Genomic DNA, 13,871 nt, shown 5'->3' on the forward strand with positions numbered 1-13,871 from the left:
TTGGATGCTAAGACAGTGTCAAGTTACTATAAAAATACATCTAATGCAGTTTCTGTACTTCTCCTGTTATGGGCCAGAAACCCGCAGTTGGCGGGCCAGTTGAGAAGCAGTGGTGTAGGATAGAGCTGAGGTGTGACCTTCCCAGTCCAGGCTCCATACTCCAACCAGGCAAGACACACTCTCTGTGCTCCCGTCGTGGCCACAGACTCTTTTGACACCAAATGCACATTTCACTTTCTAATGTCATGTGAGTGTATCTTTGGTTCACTTGTAACCCCATTGCCTGGTACCAAGCAGATGACCAATAGGTATTTGTTGCATAAATGAATGGATAACTAAGCTCCAGCCTGTTGATGATGAATAGTCATTGACATTAAACTGACATCCATGCAGTTGACTGTCACAACACTACTGACAGTCTCAACAGAAAACCTGATTTGAACATGCTTAGTACCTGCACTGTTCCCTTCCCTCAGATTTTCCTCATATTCAGGAGTACACAAATTGTCCAGAAACATCTAACCTTGTATTGTAGTCATTGCCAATATTGCCTGTATACTAAAGGCAAGGCTTTGCTCCTTAAATCTGGAATGCTGCCCATTCGTTACTTGCTGCTGCTACCACCCACCCCACCCAAAATGTAAATATAAATTAACATGGCATGCTTAATAACTCAGACACTCACCAAACATAATCGTAATAAAGAAGGCTGAAAATTTGACAGAACCACAGTAGTTAAAGATAGAGTTGAAAAAAAGGTGTTTGTTATTTTTACGCATGGCATGTGTGTCTGCTACATCTTTGGTTGTGTGTATAGACCTTCATTTCAGTTTTTTTTTCCATTAATCCTTCTCAGCAACTAAGTTTAAATTTTTTTACAGGATACAGAAAAACAAAAGGGAAAACAAGCCATTACTGAAAAACATGAAAATGAAATGTCTCAAGTGAAGCAAAAAAACAAAAAACTTTTAAATGTTAAGAAAGAAATCCCAACAGATATGAAACTCAGGTAAGGAAAATAAGTGAGTGCAGAGAATAAAGTATATAAAAGAAGGTGCTGGTAAAGGCCAGTCTTATTTGCTTGCTTTTCTTTTTGTTTTGTTTTGCGTTTTTTTGCAGCAAAAGCCAAGTACTGCACTATGATCCTTTTGAGTTTGGGTTTTCTAACAAGGTCTGATGTTCACTGTGGTTGATTAGGAACAGTCACCTGCTTCTGATATCAGACATGTAGCGAGCAGAGTTAACCCGCTATGAAATTTTAGGGGGAAAATTTAGGTCGGCTGTTTATTCGTTCCCAGTTGGAACACAGAGGTGCTTAATCACTAAACCAGAGCTACAGTTGGGATCTAGAATTCTATGCTTTAAAGTTTAAAAGAGTTTATTCTTAGGTTTTCTGTTCGGTCCCCATAGGAAAAGTTTACTGTAGTATGTTTTCCCAACTAAGTGAGCAAAGGCCTAAATCCTTAGAGGTTAAAGAATTCATTTTTTCATGAATATGCTGAGAAAGCACATTCTTCTTTTCACAATCCCATCCTACCCCACTCTCCACAATTGACTTAAAAAAAATCATTTCCAAAAAATTAACGTCAGAACGCATTATGATTAGAAGAAGATTCATTAACAATTTGTAATAGGCAGATGATCCAACTTTACTTGCTGAAAGTGAAGAGGACTTGAAGCATTTACTGATGAAGATTAAAGACTATAGCCTTCAGTATGGATTACACCTCAACATAAAGAAAACAAGAATCCCCCCAACTGGACCACTAAGCATCATCATGATAAATAGAGAAAAGATTGAAACTGTCGCAGATTTCATTTTACTTGGACCCACAATCAATGCTCATGGAAGCAACAGTTAAGAAATTAAGTGATGTATTGCACTGGACAAATTTAAACACTCTCCACATTCAAGAATCTCACCAGAAGTCTAGATGCTGAGTGAGACTCTCCCATAAGCAAAATGGTTATGCTTACCAACCCCAAAATGGCAAGTTTATGCTAAGGGTTTTATGTGTATTACTGAGTTAAGTCTCTAACCCATTACATATTATCAAATAATAGGCCTCAGTGCATTGTCAGCACTCAAAGTAGTAAAGGTGAAATCTTCCAAGCGTGGTGTCTACTGCTTGGAAATGTTTGGAATGCAACCGGTCCTAAATTAGGACTATGGGTCGATAGGGTCTCCAAAGCGTAATCAGTAAAGGAGGCAATTGAAACTGTAAAACAATTCCAGTACTAATGACTTCTCTGCTACGAAAACAAAAGGGTAAATTTGGGTTTTCTGTCATGATTGCTTTTCAGTTCTTTAGAGCTACCTTATACACCCCCATTGGAAAGTAAACAACGGAGAAATCTCCCAACCAAAATTCCTCTTCCAACTACATTGACGAGTGGATCCAAGTCACGAAATTCCCAGAAAACAAAAGGTACTATTATCGTTTTCCTGATTGACTATGTTAATAGCTAAGAATTCTGAGCCGTTGTAAGTCACATAGGCTCGGCCTTCTCATTTCCACTAGAGGTTCATTGAAATAGACCTGAAAGAAAGGAACTTTCCTCAAGTAACAAATTTGTTTTCTGATTTTTGTACAGGTACAAATAAGTTAATGGATAGCAGGCCACCTGCTCTAGCAAAATTCCTCCCAAATAGTCAAGAACTAGGCAACACTAGTAGCTCTGAGGGTGAAAAAGACTCTCCTCCGCCAGAGTGGGATTCCGTGCCCGTTCACAAACCCGGCAGCTGTAAGTATGGGAACTTAGAAAGTGAGATGTCCCACTTAACCACAGTCTGCCCCCTTCCGGCCATGAAAACTCTGCATTAGTGCTTTAAAAGGAGACCCAGTATGAGTGGGCTGCTGGAACCAACTGGTACCAGCCAGCAAGAACCCATTGTTGAGTAGTCTAGCCAGAGGTTGAAACTGCTGGTACTGAAATCACTGCAGTGGCAGTGTTTGCACCACAGAAACCAACAACAGTGCACATCAGGTACCTGGGAGCCTGTGTACCAGCACACCACTGCCCAGTGTATGGGGAATGATTTCTTTGGAGTAAACATCCAGAGAATTGTTTGGTTTATAAAGACGTGAAGTCAGCAATCCTTTACCTAACTAGTGCCTCACATAGTTTTTCCCACTGCATTTCTTGATCTTGCTCCTCAATGTTATGATCTGCAGTGAGTCTAACAGTAACTATACCAACATAAGGAAGGTCCTTATACACTAGAAACACTCATGACCTTCTGTAGAGACAAGCAGAGACAAGAGAAGGGAAGAGCCTAGTTCCAAGGACTAGGAGTCGAGAGAGGTCCTAGCCTTCGGACTGTGGTTTTTGAACGTACATTTGGTCAGCTTTGTACTAAAGGGAAAAGTTCAAAGATAAAATCATGGGTGAACAGCAGAATGGTTTATGATGAAGGGGGGATGGATATAAAGAAGGGATTATTGAAGCAATGTGGAATGAGGGCAGAGAATTTAGAAATTCAGGTAAGATGTCCATTACCTGGGCTTGTTTCATATTTTCATCTGGGTAAATACAGACCTGGTAATGCTGCAGATTAGGCATTGGGCTGCTAACTTCATAGTTGGTGGGTCCAGCCCGCCAGCAACTCCATGGAAGACTCACTATATTGGAAGGTCACTCTAAGTTGGCATCGACTCCGTGGCAGTGGGTTTGGTTTGGGTTTTAAATATAGACTGAGAAGAGAAACTCTCGATAAAAACCTGTAGTTCCCTGTTTGCCATATGACTTTCTACAAGAACTGTTTTTTGCCTAAGTGAGATATAATCCTATATCCCTGGTCATTCAAGAAGGTTTGAGTGAGCCTCAGAGTAATCGTATGTCCAGACTGAATACCATTGATAAGCTCCCTTTGGTTCCTTAGCTCCCCCTGAGGGTTCCGCTGGTCTTTGACTTGTGCTTTGTAATTTGGGGAGTTGCTACTTCCACCACCAAAGCAAGCTGCATTTCACACTGGAAATTCAGCTTTCCCAGGGAGCCAGTTTCGTTGTGTTGTTCTGAGGCTCAGTGCTGCAGGGTGAGTAACCAGAGCCCAGTGTCAGTGTACCAGACAGCCTCCGGCTTTCCCGACCGGACAGAGCTGGCTGTGGTAGTGTTGCTACCAAGTGGTTGGTCCCTGAAGCACATGCTGCTCCACTTGTTTAGGGTGGAGAGGAAAAGGAAGGCAGGATCCAACCCCATGGCACTTTAACTCCACTCCTCAGGAAAGGAGAGACATTGGAAGGGGTTGGCAAATGTTCTGGAGAAGAAAATGGGAAAAGCAGAGTTGGTGTCATTGGCTTCTGTGTAGTGCTCGGCCCACCAAGGCCAGCCAACACCTCCGACCCAGGCTCGTGCCACATACCCAGATGGCTCTGTTCCTGGAAAAGTTGCTGCATCTTCGTGAAGCCCATGTCTGTATGATTCATTTGTGTTTCTTCAGCCAGGAAATACCTTACACTGGTCCCTAGCCATAATTGCCTTTTTGTCACTACTAGACTTACTAGAAAGTTCTAACAGGGCTCCACTGTATACATAATACGTTTACAGGCGATCACTAAGAACCAGTCCAGCACACTGTCGGATGCACCTCTGTGCCTCCACTACCCTCACTTTCTCATCTTCTTTCCTCCCCCTTCTCCCTTTGATACTGTATCTTGCTTAGCCCTTCTCAAGCCCTTGAGCACCTGATAGCAGTGCTTAGCCTGCTCTGGTGTTCCCTAAAGGCTAAAGCATTTGTCCCACTCAGACTCTCCAGCTGGGATTCGCTTTAAGCCCAGTGGGCAGTTTTGCAGTCCAGTCGTCTTTTTCTAACTTTTCTTTCCCAACTTCATTCCATCGCTTGCTGAGTGCTTCTGCAGCACTGGGCCCATGACCCAAATCCGAGTGTGGAAGCACTGTCCCCAGAGAATGCAGGCACACTGCCTGCCATGAGGGGAGCGGGCAGTTCACAAAGGGACAGGTCACTTCCAGGGCATGGTGTCGGAGAGGGTGTCATGTCAGTGGCAGGCGTGAAGTGTCAGAACAGTGGTATAAATAGTCATCCTACGATGTGGCTCTGATACCACATAAGCACACTGCTTTGGGGACGTCAGCAGAGGCTGAGTGTGGATGTAGAGATTAGTGCAGGGTCCATACAGGAGATGACATTGGAGGTGGACCCTCACTGTGGGTGACAGGTCAACCAAACAAAGCAAATAAGGAAGAAATCAAAAATGAGAATGAAGTGGATCAAAGACAGTAAGTCATGTAGTATATTGGACTAGGTAGAAAATGGCACTAACAACGGGGAACAGATAGAAAAGTGTATTTTGTTATGTTAAGTGCCATCGAGTCAGTTCCGACCCATAGCGACCCTGTGCAGGGTTTCCGAGGAGCAGCTGGTAAGCTTGAACCTCCGACCTTGCAATTCAAACGGTTTTGCAGTCTGGCGCATTAACCCACAGCACCACTCCAGGACTCCGTCCGTACTTTGATTCGCAGTGCCATAATTGGGGTCTTGACATGGCCAAGGAATTTGTAGCCTCACTCTGGACCTGAGGTGCTGGGAGAAGCAACTAGTGCAGGAGGTAATATTATGAGGGCAGTGAAGTCCCCGTGAAAACCACGGTTCTGGAGTTTGGGAAGTGGGGAGAGCTGATGGGAAGTGGGGAGAGCTGACCACTCACAGGAAGACCAAGAAGTAAAGTCGATTTTACTGATTGTAAAGCAGGGATTACGTGGGGCACGAACACCCAGCACAGAGGGAGTGGATATGGGAACGTGCAGGTTGGGACAGAACTGCTGGGCAAGGGTGAGAAACACAGAAGATGGTTGGTCTGAGAAATTGTGTCAGGATGACTGCTTGTAACTTGTGTGCTTCTCAGACCTGGATCCCATGGCTCATCCTCCCTTGCATGTCAGCATCATGAACAGCTTCAAGGTGCACGTAACACACACTCGCTTTTTGATGAAATTTATATGTATTTGTGTTTAGTGCATGCAGAGTAAATACTATTTTATAACACTGAATTTTTTTCCAAATAAATTTTTAAAGCAGCTGCATGGATGTTACCTTTAAAGGGCTGCAAAAACTTACTTCTTGTCGTTAAGTGCCATGGAGTCAATTCCAACTCACAGCGACCCTGTATAGGGTTTCCAAGGAGCAAGTGATGAGCTTGAACCACTGACCTTACGGTTCAAACTGACTTTGCAATCCAGCGCATTAACCCACAGCACCACACCAGGACTCCAAAAATATACTAGAAGCTTATATCCTTATAAAACAAGGACAGAGATCAGTACCATGTCAGGTATGCCTGAGGAGCAACCATTTGCCTTGGGGCGGTGCACCTGCCTCAGGGGTACACTTGGGTGGCAACACAGCCTCGGAGCCCCCCAGGAGGGGCTTCAGCTGCCATCCCTGAGTGCATGCAAAAAGCAAGCCCCGTAATGCAGCATTGATGGCTATTTCCCGTAATAGTGCTCAACAGGGCACATGTGCAAACATTCTCAAAAGGACTGATTCTGAAGAGTGAAAATCAAGACAGCACATTAATATGGCCTTTTGTTTCTAATCTCCAGCTGCCGATAGTCTTTATAAACTGTCTCTGCAAACCCTCAATGCAGACATTTTCTTGAAACAACGCCAGACCTCACCAACACCTGCCTCACCCTCGCCCCCTGCGGCGCCGTGCCCATTTGTGTCCCGAGGCAGCTACAGCAGCATTGTCAACAGCAGCTGCAGCAGGTAGGCTCGAGGGCTCACTCCCTGCCAGCAGAGACCCTGATGGCCACAGATCCCTGCCAAGCTTCATCTCCTACACTGCCTTTCGGATCTTGCCCCAGCCCCTTCCCTTGCTACTGTCACACAGTATATCACAGTAGCCCTGTTCCCTAACCCCCCTCCCGGCTCACACGGGTTTCTATCACCCCTGGGCTGAGAAAAGCATAATTTACCATGTTAGAACTATGTTCAAATCCAAGAGTCACTACAGGTAAATTCTCCGGGAGGAAATAAAGGAGTGAGTCTTTGAGTTGCAACTGGGTTAACGTAACATTTATGTGTACCTTACCTTAGTGGTTCCAAGGGCAGGATCTGGACCCACACATCCAAGCTGCGTGCCCCACCATTTACATGCAGGTTACTTTTTTTTTTTTTTTTGTATTGTCAATTGCATGAAGGTTTTATAGACAAGATCATCAGTTTTACATTCAACAGATCATACACTTTGCTTCATCTCAATGACTGCAGTCCCCTCCATGCAACAACAGTTTTCCCGCTTCTTCCCTGTGGTGGTGGTGGTGAAGTGCTGTTGAGTCAATTCTGACTCATGGCAACCCTGTATAGGGTTTCCAAGGAGCAGCTGGTAAACTTGAACCACTGACCTTGAGGTTCAAACAGACCTTGCAGTCCAGCACATTAACCCACAGTGTAACCTTGTAGAGATATCCTGTTTCAAACTTAGATATTTGTGGGATATAAAAATGATGTACTAAATATATCCCACTCTTCCTCCCAGACCCATTCAGCCTGTGTCTCTGCCCATATATCTACACATAGAACACTGTTGTTCCAAGGCTGTTTATCTGTCACTGTTTACCTCTATTCCCTTTAGCTTTTGCATACCTCCCTGTGTCTTCATCTATTTCATCATTCTTCTTACAGCCTCCCTCTTCTTGTATATTGCCCTCCCCTTCTTATATGTTGCCTCCCCCCACCAACCCGAGTTAACGTGTGTCTACCCTCGAGCTAGTAAATTATTCTCCCCTCCCTCCTGACCCTCAAAGGATGGTTCTTTTAGTATGAAAACCTTTTCCTGAGTTTTTACAATAGTGGTCTTATACAGTATTTGTCCTTTTGTGATTGACTTATTTCACTCATCATAATGTCTTCTAGGTTCATCCATGTTATGAGGTGTTTTGTAGATCCCTCATTGTTCTTTAATGGTGCATAGTATTCCATTGTGTGTATGTAGCACTGTTTGTTTATCAGCTCTTCCAGGGATGGGCGTTTAGGCTGTCTCCACCTCTTGTTATTGAGAACAGCGCTGCTATAAACATCAGTGTGCATACACCTAATCATGTCCTGGTTCCTAATTTCTTGTGGATATATACCCAGGGATTACTGGGTCTTAGGATATTTCTATTTCCAACTTTCTGAGGCAGCACCACACCATTTTCCAGAGTGGTTGACCCATTTTACAGTCCCACCAGCAATGTAGGAGGGTCCCAGTCTCTATAAGCTCGCCAACAATTGTTTTATGTTTTTTTGAACTTTGCTATTAATGCTGAGGTGAGGTGATACCTCATTGTTGTTTTGGTTTGCGTCTCTCTAATGGCTAGTGATCAGAAACATTTCTTTATATATCTGTTGGCTGCCTAGATGTCTTCTTTGATGAAGTCTGTTCATGTCCTGTGCCCATTTTTTAATTGGGTTGTTTGTCTTTTTCTTGTAGAGATGTTACAGTTTTTTGTAAATTTTACTAATTATTCCCGTGTCTGATATGTCATTGCAAAAAAATTTTTCCCAGTCTTCGGCTCCCTTTTTTTTTTACTCTTTTGGTGAAATCTTTTGATAAACATAAGTGTCTTAATTTTTATGAGGTCCCAAGTCATCTATTGTGTTTTCTGTTGTTTGTGTGTTTTTAGTAATGCTTGATAGTGTGTTTATACCATGTATTATTGTTGTTGTTGAGTGCCATGGAGTCAGTTCCGACCCATAACGACCCTGTATAGGGTTTCCAAGGAGCAACTGGTGAACTTCAACAACCAACCTTGTGGCTCAAATGACTTTGCAGTCCAGCGCATTAACCTACAGTGCCAGTGCCACATCACTACTCCATGTATTAGAACCCCTAAATTTGTTCTTATTTTTTTCATTGATGATCTTTATAGTTCTGGGTTTTACATTTAAGTCTTTAATCCACATTGTTAGTTTTTGTATCTGGTGTGAGATACGGGTCTTGTTTCTTTATTGCAAATGGATTTCTAGTTTTGCCAGCACCATTTGTTGATGAGACTATCTCTTCCCCATTGAATGTGTTTTGACCCTTTGTTAGAGATCAGCTGACTATATGTGGATGAGTTTACTTCTGGATTCTCAATTCTGTTCCATTGATTTATGTCTTTCATAGTACCAGTACCAGGCTGTCTTGATCTGTGTAGTAGGTTTTGAGATCCAGGAGTGAGAGACCTCCAACTTTGTGCTTTTCTTTGTGCCTTATCTTTTCTTCATCTCTGAGATGAAGCTCACAGGGGTTATGAGGACTAAATGTGTTAAAATAGGTACATGCTCAGAACAGTTCCTGGCTTGTAGTAAGAGCTCAGGAACCTTCAGTTACTGCTGCTCAGATTACTTTAGGCTCCACTGTGTTCCAAAGAAGTGTTGATGCTGGTGGTTGAGGCTTTTGCATCCCGGCATGAGGTCACCCTGCACGGGGATAGGCTGAGCTTTGGGGCCTGAGGGCCTGTCAATAGGCGTGTCAGTGAGGGTGCTGGACTGGAGGCGTTTTGAATATAATAACAATCACTTCAGTGATAATTAGGACGCCCATTGAGCTCTTAAGTGTGCTGCACTGTTCTAAGTGTTTCATCCTGCCAGCAAGCATGACTAGGTACTCTGCTGATCCCAGCTCTGCAGGTGGGGAAAGCACCCTGACCGACTGGTGACAGAACTCACGCCCCTACAGACACCAGCAGCACACCAGCCTAACTTTGAACTAGTGTCCAAGAGGTGGGAACCACTGAGGCTGGAGGAGGCTCCCACTGCTGGGCCCTAGGTGGCCCTTGTTGCCTAGGAACCGAATCCTCTCAAGGGTGCTGGCACCAGTATTCTCCTGTCCTGACTCCTTGTTCCATTGCCCTTGGCTCTCTTTCTCATGTTCCCTCTAAAATGTGATGGAGACCTTTTGTGTTTCCTAAAATTGTCATCCCTGCCCTCGTCAAATTTGTAGTTTTATTTTCTTTCATTTCCCCTGAAAGTTTCTTCCTTCTATGTGATCTAACTGTTTTAAGTCCCAGAGCACTTTCCATCTAAGGCTAGGCTGGGCTCTGGGGCCTGTCAGATTCCTGACAGGAAAACCTGAGTCTGGCCACAGCAAGGCACGCTGCACAGTGCTTGGTCGGCAGGGCCCGTGGCACCTGAATGTAAATGCCCTCTCCTTTGCTTTTTCCTTCAAGTGACCCTAAAACGAAGCAGCCAAGTGGAAGCAAACATAAGTTGACAAAAGCAGCCTCACTCCCTGGAAAGAACGGCAACCCCACTTTTGCGGCTGTCACCGCCGGTTACGACAAGAGCCCAGGTGAGTGGCTGTGCATCAAGAAGACCTGTCACAGCTGTGCCTGTGCCTGGGGCTTTGTCTTTGGTTGACTCAGATTCCACTATTACAGGTGGAAATGGCTTTGCTAAAGTGTCATCAAACAAAACAGATTTTCCAAGCAGCCTTGGCATTTCACACACTCCTGTTGACAGCGATGGCTCAGACAGGTACGTAGACCACTCGTCATTCTCAGGAACTCACATCTTCACATGTCAGGTTAACAGCATTTGACCCTAGATGTGTTTTAAGACATTTCCCCCAAAATGACAAGTGGACATTCATTCGTCTGGAATGGTTAAAGCTCCTCTAAATTGCTTGCTTATTTTCTGAGGGAAAGAAAAAAACATGTCCTTACACTCTGTAAAGGAAATCTTGTCAGGTGGGTAGATGCAGAAAAGCCCGCTGGTTCTGTTGTCCACTTGGTGGCATTTCTGACAGCAGGAAAGGAGCCCACGCCCACCCAGCGGATGGAGTAGAGAGGAGCTCTGTGCGCTGTGAACCTCTGCTGCTCCGTAAAGAAGGGTGTGGTCTGGTCTTTAGAAATGCAAGAACAAAATGGGTTTACAAGGAAGGAAATTGGAGCAAGGACTAGACAATTACTAGTTAAATATTAGACACACTGCTTTTGATTTCCATCCAGTGGGCATGAGGGCATGCAGTGCTTACTTCGGGTGACTTTCTGAGATGAATAACAGAGATAACAGCCATCAGACAGACGATCTCCATGTTACCTACTTTGCACTCGTCTTAGATTTTAAAAAGTCTTTGACTAAATGTATATTATAGAGAACAAACATGAAGAAAAATACCTATTTTCTCTCTCTGCAAAACACTTGTGTGTGGGATCGAAGCCACTGGCGGGTCTTCTGTCTTCATCTTTAATATTTGAGTGCCACACCCCCCACCCCACCCCACCTCCACCAGCGGTGTCTCCTGAGTGTACAGGCGTGCCAACTGGACCTGTTCTCACTAACCAACATGCATTTTGTGTGTTGCGTTTTCCTCCTGTAACTTTTAGCTCGTGTTTGTGGAGTCCCGACAGCAACCCAGGCAGCCCCGACCTCACACCCCTCAATTCCTTCTCGGCCTTTGGAAATTCTTTTAATCTGACTGGCGGTGAGTGACTGATAAGCCTACAGACAAGAAGCAGGAAGTAAAGGTCTACCCTTGTGTGTTGGAGAAACTCACAAGCACAGAGAAAAGCCTGGTTAGCGTTTGGGTAGACATGTTAAAGATGCCTTTCTTTGTGCCTGCTGCCCAGCACTGATAGGTACCACGGATGAGGTGGGTTTTAGGGAAGCAAGTGTAGCTCTTATTCCCCAGGACTCTGCCCGTGTGGGGAAGGAACCTCCTCCTCCTTCACACCTACAGCCCTCCCTGAGGGCCAGTGGGCAGGCTTGATGGTTTGTGTGAGTACCAGCTGGTGTGTGCTCCACAGCCATCTGTGCCTGAAACAGGGCGTTGAGATGTACTGGAGCCGTCCTTCATTTTTTTCAATCTCTCCTGGGAGGACAGTTCTTCATCACATGAGGTCAGTATGAGTCGGAAATTTACTCTACGGCGCCTAATTTTACAGCGTTAGAAACAACAATATGAGTTTTTCATTAGCTGATAAAATGTTAGAGGTGAGCAGAGTTTGTATTTTGATGCCATTTAGTGAGAAATATGGCTACAGGCTGTGTGCTTGAATTCCGGGGAGTGCCTCTATGCCTCCCCTCCCCCCACTGACCCCCATGATCCTGGGGGCCCGCAGAAGGAGTGAGCACTGCGGAGTGACACTTCCACCTTGTTCTGGGTGATCGCTGCGAAATAAGATAGAGGCCTAACTGTTGTTTCCCTGTTTACAGAGGTTTTCAGCAAACTTGGGCTCTCCCGGCCATGCAGTCAGGCCCCTCAGAGGAGCTGGAATGAGTTTAGCAGTGGTCCTTCGTACCTTTGGGAGTCTCCCGTGACGGACCCCAGTCCTTCCTGGCCAGCCAGCACCAGCTCCCCGACCCCCACGGCTGCTGTGAGTACTCAGCCCCAGTGGCGGGCATCACCCACTGGCTCACGGTGGCACTCGGCATATTACAGACAGCAGGTGGCGCTGTGAGAGGGGTTGCTGGAGCTTTCAGTTCCTACAGTCTGTGTCGACATACCTTACCAAACCAGCTCATCAGTGTTCTAGAGAGTCGGGAAACTGGAGGAACAGCTCCACAGCAGTGTGTTTGCTCTCAGTTTTCTCCGAGTGGTAATTGGGGGTCCTTAAGTGTGTGGCTGTCGGCCCGTAGGCGTCTTTAGTTTCTCCCTTGTAAGGAAGGGGTCAGATTAATGCCACGGGCTGAGTTACCTTTGTACCTAGTGTAGCCAGCCTCCCTGAAGCCCCACAAGCAAACTGGGAACTCCCTTTTATTTTGTTTCTGAGAAGTACCTATTCCCCAAGCCTGAACTGTTCTAATGTGCATTTTCTTCTCAGCTAAATTTCTCTGCGAAGGTGGTACTTCAAAAAAAAGTTTTCTTAACAAGGGAAATGATACATGGGTGCAGAAAATTTTGACAGAAAAATATCCTTTAAAAACATCCACTGTGATTACTTCTCTTGGGAAAATGAATTTAGGCATCCAAGGTTTCACAGTAGATAGCTTCACTGCATAGGTTTCAAAATTTGGTCTTCATCTGTAATCATTGTGGCTTCAGATTTGAAATCCCCTCAGCCATTCTGTAGAGCAGGAGTCAGCAGTCTAAAGTCAGCTAGTGAGTCTGCTGGTTTTGCAGGCTCTGCGGACTCTGCTTTGTCGGGCAGAAGCAGCTGTAGACACTGCGTAAGTAAATGGGCATGGCTGTGCCCTAGCAAACCTATGTTTACAAAATGGCCAGGGCTGGATTGGGCCCACTCAGAGTCTCAGAACCATCCGCTCAGACTCTTGGGTGGTTATATGTATTTGTTCATGTTAAGTAAATGAACAGAAAGAAGCCTGTGACCTAGCTTCTGTTCTTAGCATAATTGTAACTATTTACCATTCTTCTGCTCTCTCAATCCTAACGCCTCCCTGTATTTTCTGTGTTGTCATAGTCGATTCTTGGCAGTTCCAGTGGCTTGTGGTCCACCACTCCATTCAGCAGCTCGATTTGGTCCAGCAACTTGAGCAGTACTCTTCCTTTCACTGCTCCTGCAAACACGCTGTCCAGTATTGGCCTCCTGGGCGCAGACAGCTCCCATGCTCCTCCTGCTCCTGCCACCTCAGGCCCAGCTGATGACTTGGGGCAGACCTACAACCCATGGAGGATATGGAGCCCTACAATCGGGAGAAGAAGCTCTGATCCTTGGTCTAATTCACACTTCCCTCATGAGAATTGAAATTAGGCAAAAATGAAATGAAATGAAAACGTGGGGCCCCTTGTCTAGATCATGATATGCCAGTTTCTGAGACATCTTCCTAAGGCTCTTAACTGCCATGGCTTCCTCCTCATCTCTGCAAAACAGACTCGAGCAGGGCAGGCTTTTACCACTTGCTTCTTTCAGATCTTTCTCGCAATTATGATATGAGATTTGCTGTTGTGCTTTTAGAGAAAAGTCTGGACTTAGCCACAAAC

The 13,871-nt window shown here is 45.1% G+C and overlaps 1 protein-coding gene across 1 annotated transcript in view; it reads left to right on the forward strand.

Moving 5' to 3' along the window:
• The window catches only part of TMEM131 (transmembrane protein 131), a 291,771-nt gene extending 278,136 nt beyond the window's left edge, over nucleotides 1–13,635 (forward strand). Inside the window, exons 33-41 of the mRNA XM_006876610.1 lie at nucleotides 882–1,009; nucleotides 2,305–2,429; nucleotides 2,596–2,745; nucleotides 6,562–6,727; nucleotides 10,159–10,280; nucleotides 10,369–10,465; nucleotides 11,317–11,414; nucleotides 12,146–12,306; nucleotides 13,351–13,635. Of these exons, the coding sequence (XP_006876672.1) occupies nucleotides 882–1,009; nucleotides 2,305–2,429; nucleotides 2,596–2,745; nucleotides 6,562–6,727; nucleotides 10,159–10,280; nucleotides 10,369–10,465; nucleotides 11,317–11,414; nucleotides 12,146–12,306; nucleotides 13,351–13,635 (1,332 nt within the window). The remainder of the gene's footprint in view (nucleotides 1–881; nucleotides 1,010–2,304; nucleotides 2,430–2,595; nucleotides 2,746–6,561; nucleotides 6,728–10,158; nucleotides 10,281–10,368; nucleotides 10,466–11,316; nucleotides 11,415–12,145; nucleotides 12,307–13,350) is intronic.
• The last annotated feature ends 236 nt before the right edge of the window (nucleotides 13,636–13,871 follow it).

Source organism: Chrysochloris asiatica, unplaced genomic scaffold, assembly GCF_000296735.1.
Source record: "Chrysochloris asiatica unplaced genomic scaffold, ChrAsi1.0 scaffold00395, whole genome shotgun sequence".
Classification (NCBI taxonomy): Eukaryota; Metazoa; Chordata; class Mammalia; order Afrosoricida; family Chrysochloridae; genus Chrysochloris; species Chrysochloris asiatica.